The following is a 7963-nucleotide window of genomic DNA, read 5'->3' on the forward strand; positions in this document are numbered from 1 at the left end:
ATCTTGGTTCTCCGGAGTCCTATGTTCTAATTGTGTAAGTCTGCAGGTCTGGCGGGGCCCTGACTCTGAAGTGGAACCAGACACGATAACGAAAGGATTACATCATCCATAAGAATATATCTTAACTTTGTGTGTGTAGTAGGGATGCCACCTTTTCTTCCGGTGCAATCCGGGCAGGGGGTGGGGCTGGGCATTGACACAACGGGGGCAGGGTAGTGACATCAGGGCTATGACGCATCTCCGGTCCTCAAGTCAATCAGATGAAAGGTTTTCCTAATTTGGAAAAAACAGGCAGGCAGTTTTGACCCGGGCAGCCCTTCAAAAAAGTGGGCAGGTGGAACCCTAGTATGTACAGTATTGGTACCGTAGTCAGGAGCCCACAACCCAGCCACCACCACACTGAAATCCCCTGCCTGCCCCTTTTCTGTGCCACCACACGCTACTAATTCCCTGATGTCAATTAGACACACATTCTTTCTAGGGATACTGTGGTATAGGGATACCCACAGTATCCCTATAAAGAATGTATGTTAATGGTGTGCAGTACATTTGATAAAGGGCAAATTGGCTCGAAACATGAAGTGTCAAATAAAAGATAATTTGCAGCAGAGTACTGCGTCTTCCTGGTCTGTTAGACCTAACACAAACAGTCTTTAGTTGTGCTGTGGTTTAAAAACTGTTGAGGCTTGTGACACACTGGCAGATTCCGAACTGCCTTTGCGTGTCTTCCCGTCCGAAAAGTTACCTTCGCTAAAGCACACGCGGCACTTCGTTTTCCCAAAGTCGCCTCTGCATTCTTCCTACAAACTCAAACATTCACTGTGTAAACTGAAAAATGTTTCAAGATTTTGCTTTTCTTTGAATCCCTGAACTAATATTTAGTTGTATAAGCAGTGCTGCAAGTCGACCAACTTCTGGCACCTGTTACATTTCAGAATTCTTCTGCATTTCTTGTTTTTGCCTCAGAAACAGTATTTTTTGTGTCACCCACAAGTTTTCTATTGGATTAAGGTCCAGGGATTGGGCTGGCCACTCCATAACGTCAATCTTGTTGGTCTGAAACCAAGATGAACCATGATTGCGCCACCATGCTTCACACGAAATATAGCTGCATACACAGTTGGCGACCTTGAACTCCGCTGGTCAGGATCTGCACCAAGGGGTAAGAGTTAGGGGCAGTTAGCGAAGGTACCACCTAGGCTGGGGGAAGTAGGGAGGGGGGTCTATGTAGGGTAGAGGATTTTAGTAGCAAGGGCTTGGTTTCTCCTTTAGAGAAGGGTCATAATAGACACTTGGAGGGGAACTTTAGTTCTTTTATCCAGTTGCTTCTGCTATCCTGTTATATTATGATGTTCTTAATAGTGATGAGCAACATTTTTCACAAAGTTTTGCCACGAAAATGACGCCCATATACTTTGATGGGTGAAAATTTGTTGTCGAAAAAAACAGTCGCCCACAGACAAATGTATTTCAGTGAAATTTCAAAGTTTTGCTCATTTTTAGCGAAGCAACACATTTTCAATGTTTCGCTATATTTTTTGGCGAAGTGAAACATGTCAGATTCGCTCATCAATAGTCCTGAATGTTATGATGAACTATGCTGTTTGAGGCTGGCTTAATACATGCAACTTTCTTGATGTATATTAGTTCAACAGGGCAGATGGATGGCTACTACTTAATGCAGAGTGTGAGGCAAATCTGACAAGTTTTCACATAAATTAAGCAAATTTATTTTAACACAATCAATGTAACATTTGCACTTTGTGTTGCTGTAATATAGATTTTAAACATTCAGGCAAATTACTGTATGTGTCATAATTAGGTTGTGCGTTTAGTTAAGAAAATGGTAAAAAAAACAAACAAATCAATTCTTGATCAGCAGTACTAAGGTTATTTTTAAGTTGTGATCATGGAGAGTTCTTTTGATACTTTTGATAAAGCTGCCGTTATTTGACTTGTGGTTGGGATTCTAAATTTAAACTACTCATGGCAAAATTATTTAACCTATCAGGAAAGCTTGTTTTTCAACAGCAAAAAAAGACTGAGAAGGAAACAAATCCCTTAAATATTTAAATTATATTGAGAACTATGAATCCATTGCAGAAAAACATTACAATCTAACTTTGTATAGAAAGTAAAACTGCGTCATAAAAATTGCTCTTTTATGTCATGACATTTATTGACCTGCTCTCTTGTAATATTACAATAAACTACGTTACCTCTGCAACTGAAAGTAGGCTCCACTGGGTAGCATTAATAATCCATCAGCCAAATTATGGGTAAATTATCCGATCCTAAAATGGAGAACTTCTGGACCACTGCCATTTGAAAGACAATAGAATACTGTAAGTACCGCAAAACATTGCTTGACAATAAAATATTATAACTATTATAAGTCAATCAATAGATAGGACTCAATGACAAAAATGGATGCACACTTACAATTTCAGTAAAATATTCTTTATTTGTTATCTCATTCTAGGTCAATGCAGGCTGCTCTCAGGGTTACAATCTACACAAACCATACTTTTGTTGAGCACAGTGTAAATAAACCGACAATTGAAGTTTCTTGGCAATAACAGAACACCTGAAAGACACCAGTATGTGAAGAAAAGGCTTTATGGCAGCAGATGCATGGCACAATGCCCTGGAGTGGGTGTACACCATTTAGAAGATGTGAATCTGTTGAGGCCTTTTGTGCACATAAACTACACACAATTAGGAAATTTCTAGCAACATGTATTGAAAAAGTAAATCAATCTAAATGTGCTTCTTTATAAAGCATTCTGGAAAGAAATCCAAAGTACAAGTCTGGAACTTGAGAAAACGAGACAAAAAAAGAGCCTAGATTCTAAGAACTTAACCTTGAGTAGATAATATATGTTTAAGTAGTGGAATGTTTTTCATTGGGCCAGCATCTGAATAATGCATCATGGCTTACACTTTCACAAGCCTGGTCTGGAGCAGCTTACGGAGTACATCTTTCTGCTGCAGCTTGTAGACTTCAGACAAAGCAAAGCTGTCTAGCACAGATGCCAACCTAGTTGTGTGCATGCACTGCAATAGAAAGCCTCTGAGAATAAAAGATTAACCCCTGGATCTGCCTTCCTCAGAGGTCAACTGTAGCTAAAAAAAACAAGTGGCTGGACCATAAAATACATTTTTATATGCAATCCAAAATAAAATGACAATATATATTTTCATGTTTTAGAAATACACTTTTATTCCCACCTGTTTTGGCAATTTTAGTTTAGCCCAGTGCTTCAACTTCTGTATAATTTATGCTGGTTCTGCTCTGATCACCTAAAAGTGAGATTGTGTGGCCTGGATAACTGTGGCAAATGTAGAGAATGTTTTCAATAGTTCTCTAAATATCTTAGCAATTCTGAAACATTGATTTATTAATAACTTTTTACATTCTATACAAATTAGGTAAAGAGGTTTTATATGACTTTAAAGGGAAATCAGATCAACTGTTTGGTTTTAGCTATTGCCAATTATCTGTGCATCCGCGAAAGACAGAAGAGAGTTATCTAGATGTACAAAAGATGCAGCTTTAGTGACTTAATAAATATAACTAGTTTATATATTATACTTTGATTTATTAAAAATATCCTAGAATTTACTCTGCACACTTTAAAGAAAATACTTGTTTCCTAAAACACGTTTAACGGGATACCGTGTCAAAGTATTTCTCAGAGGATATCATGAACAGCTATTTCCCTACATGCTTTTAAACAATCGTTCCTGAAACAAGAAATTAAAACAAGGGGGGATACAATATAGTTTCATTTAAACATGACTGCAGTTAAAAGAGAATATTAAAACCTGCAGTATCAATGTTCGCCAGTCTTACTGGGATATATTTAAGTGGAACTTTAGATGACTCATAACTGGCACACCTATTCCTTGTATTTCCTAAAACTATAAAAATATTTGTTGTTAACATTCTAGATAGACTATTATTGCTGTAAAAATGAACGAGTCGTTAATGGAATATTAATCCACAGTTTAAATTACCATCAGGTTTTGAATACGGATGTTGGGGATAACTGCAGCTATCAATTAGCTCAGAATTTGAATGCAGGGTGAGCACATGGTGCCTAGTTAACTCCAGTTAGGAAGCCTACAGAAAAGCTCCAATAATAGAATATGCTATTTTGACATTTAAAGGGCAACTATAATGGATAACAAATTGCCCTTAAATGAATAAGCAATAAACCCCAGAGTACACAGATTGGCTAAATCACTTTACTGCAATTTACAAAATGTAAATTTGTTACATAATGGTAATGATTAAGTAACTAGTGATCCTGGATTAAGTGATCCTGGTCAAAAGTTTCATATACTGTATGACTTTGTGAAAAGCAGAAAACTTTATTACAGCTCTAACCTAAGGTTTCATTCAAGCTCAAAGTTTAACAAAAAAAATGCTGTTTGTGACAATCTAACAAATAGAGCAGGGAATTTGCAACAACAACAGAAACTGAAGCAGAAATTCAACTCCCAGAGATACCAGTAAAGTTTCAGTTCTATATAAACTGGACTGCTGGTGTTTGCACTTTCACAGTACAAAGCAATAGCATTAATTCTTCCTTCAGTCAAAGCAAGAAGCACTAATGCCAGCTCAGAAATGAATAACTGAGGACATACAAAACTGCAGGTGCCATGCACATAACACTAATACAAATGCAGAAGTTGTGCCATAATGTTTAAAAGCAGAGTAATAAATTAGAACACTTCACATTTTCAGTTTTGCATTGAACTGCTGGAAGCCCGTTTCTGATTAAAGGAAAGGCATAAATGCACTCTCTCAAAATATATGTATTATTGCATAGGCTTTCCTTCTTCAACTGATATGTTCATTTGTGCAGTTCGCTGGTCCGGACAAAGTCTTCAGCCCTACAAAGCAAACAAAGACAGTGGATGTTATAACAACAAACTGCATTGCCCTTACTACTTGCAATCATAACAAAATAGCAGGTTGGCTACAACTAACTACAATCCAAATAAACACTAGCAGCACTGCAAAACATTCAAATTCTATATGACAAAAAGCATTGATTTTTGTCAAGGGGTCCCTTCACCCTAAGAAATAATTACAAATTTCCATCACTATATTTATTATTTTGCTTCCTTCAGTTTTGGAATTACACAATCCCAGCATGCAGACAGTAGCCATTTTGTGAACACTTAAGACACATTGCGTTTCAGCCCAAAATCTTATGTATGCACCAGAATGGGGGACCTAATGCCAATGCGTAATGCCCTACACAATTATAGAGCCTGAGGAGGGAAGGGGCAGGCAATATATGTTTGACAGCTCAGATATTTTAACACCTTTATAACAGGTATGGATGTTGTAATGAAAACATTTTTTTATGGAAAAAAAAAAATTTGGGTTCCATGTTTACTTTGCAGAGGTCTTTGATTATACAGCTTTTTATGTGCAGATGACAGGTCCGCTTTAAATTTCTTTTGACACATTTCGGGTTTAAAAATAGGCCCTCACATTTCAAACACACAGTGGGCCAAAAAGCGCCACACAGGCCAATAAAAAGCGACTGTCTATGGCATCTTACAGCAGCCCTAGACAGACAGTCTCGGCACTAATGACAAAGGTGCACCGCTATCTTGCTCAGTTACTAACCTATGTCTATCACAGACACAGCTTCAGGCAAATTTTCAGTCTTTGGGATGGGAGGGTAATTTATCAGTTATTATTCATTTTATGTTCCTTCATTAAAGGCAAAGTGCAATGGATTCAGGGTTGGTGGACAATAGCAAGACAGTATTCTTGATTTATAATTACTTCTGCCCAAACTTGTGTGGGGGTGCTTGTTAAAATAAAATTAAGATAAATAAAAGTAGGCCTTTAATTAGTTTTACATCACAGATTACTCACAGATGCTAAAGTGCAACTTCTGAGATTCCAGGGGTGTAACCGCCTTTTGATTTCATCTGATCCTGGAAAGATCCACCCTGTACAAGTGAATGTAAGATAGCGAAACCATTTGTAACAGAAAAGCAAGTAAAAATAAGAAAGTAAAGGTTAGTCCACAGAAAGAGGTGTAAATTTCTGTTTATTAGACCGGGCACAATGATTTAGGGCTAGTCCACACGGGGAGATAGCGACGCGTTTGCGGTTGCGGCGTCAAAGAGCCGCGACAGTCGCCGCGACCGGCGCAGGCGACAGTTTTGTATGGGCGCCTATGTAAAAACGCCTGTGCTAACCACACGAGGCGATGCGCTTTTCAACAGTCGCCTGAAAAAGCCTGGCGAGGCATTTTCAGGCGACTGTTGAAAAGCGCATCGCCTCGTGTGGTTAGCACAGGCGTTTTTACATAGGCGCCCATACAAAACTGTCGCCTGCGCCGGTCGCGGCGACTGTCGCGGCGCTTTGTCGCCGTGACCGCAAACGCGTCGCTATCTCCCCGTGTGGAATAGCCCTTAGCCTTTTACTGCATTACCATGTGTTTCACTTAGCCATATCTTTTAGCAATCGGTAACTTGCCTTAGTTTGTTCTTCCATTTATGGGAGACAATAGGTTTCTTGGGTAGGTTTCACCTGAAAACAACCTCCAGCCCACAATTGAGTGATAATATGCACACAGCTAAATCCTATTGTTTCTGACAGATATCAATGAGAATATACCATGGGGAAGCCCGGGGTTGATCACTAGTGCCCATTCTCTCCCCTTTCCACCTCTCTAGCCCAATCTTTCTCTCAGACTTGTAATATGCAAGCTTCCACTTATGTTCACAACTTTGCGTTTATCCATTTTCAATTTTGTTCTCCTCTGCCCCCAATTCCACATTATATATATTAGATGTTTATTATATATTTTACTCTCCCCCATCCCCAAGCACAGTGGTTTGTTCCTCCAGCCTTGGACCAGTCAAGGCAACGTGTTCTTCACTAAAATATAAAGCAATGTGTTAAGCTGAATTTCCAAATCATGAGCATGGCCTAACATGGTGGGTGTCTCAAAAACTGTAGAACTGGACTTACCATTGCAAATCCTGTGTTTGCGTCTCCTGAACCAACATGTGCAGTGTGTACAAAATTCATTGGCTCTCCAATCATACTCCGGTCAATGCGTCGTCGCCGTTTCTAAACATTTAATACATAACATGATCTAAGGAATCCTAGACCAACTGCATTGTAATGTAGAACCTTTATACTGAGCTAATGTTATACATTTAGACAAACACAGCTGATAAGGACTACCTTCAAATAAAATGCTTGCCTTTTTGCTATAAAAATAGATTTAAAATCAAGCAGCCAACCAATTAACTCGTTCATGATTATCCCATTTAAAGGTGACATGGACTGCCAGCTAAAGCTCAGAAAGCCTTTAATCAAATCACAAGTTAGTTTTTCTAAACTGTACTCTAGATTATGATGACTGTCTACTACTGATGATATTTTTTATTTACCATCATTCAGGGGGGGGGGGAAAAAAAAAAAAAGTGGGCTTTACAGATGTGGTAGACATTTCCCAAAAACACAAGAATTAAACTCACCGGTTGGGGTTGTTCACCAATGCAACAGCTGAAGCAGAAGAGAAATTCGGTCATTGCCCTGTCTCAGGCGTTAATGGCAGGCGCTTCCTCTAAAGAAATGTTTTTTCTTCCTGCCAAGCTCTATAGATGCTGCCACCACAAATGTATCCGGAAGAGAGAGAGAGTGAGAGAGAGAGAGACAGCAGAAGGCAAAATTATTGAAGACAATTTGGAACGCTGTTTATAATGACAATGCAGTGATCAAAGCAGCAACAACCTGCAAATAGAACAGCAACTTCACCACACATGCAATTTCATATAAAAAAACAAAAAAACTTGCAGCATCTTATCAGTAAACAAGCTAAGTAGCAGGCTGGATATTAGTCAGTCAGTTAGAGTAAAGGCAGCCCCCTCCCCCTCCTCAAATTTACAAAGAAGGAAATAGTGTTCTATTCCT

General features: G+C 38.8%; 1 protein-coding gene across 1 annotated transcript; it reads right to left on the reverse strand.

Moving 5' to 3' along the window:
- Nucleotides 1-2438: 2438 nt before the first annotated feature.
- Nucleotides 2439-7670, reverse strand: cdc42se2.S (CDC42 small effector 2 S homeolog). The gene is given in 4 exon segments (NM_001171718.1): nucleotides 2439-4902; nucleotides 5906-5982; nucleotides 7013-7114; nucleotides 7528-7670. Coding segments are annotated over 3 exon segments (228 nt in total). The 5' UTR covers nucleotides 7582-7670; the 3' UTR covers nucleotides 2439-4902; nucleotides 5906-5910.
- Nucleotides 7671-7963: the final 293 nt, after the last annotated feature.

The sequence above is a fragment of the Xenopus laevis genome, chromosome 3S (genome assembly GCF_017654675.1).
Source record: "Xenopus laevis strain J_2021 chromosome 3S, Xenopus_laevis_v10.1, whole genome shotgun sequence".
Taxonomy (NCBI): Eukaryota; Metazoa; Chordata; class Amphibia; order Anura; family Pipidae; genus Xenopus; species Xenopus laevis.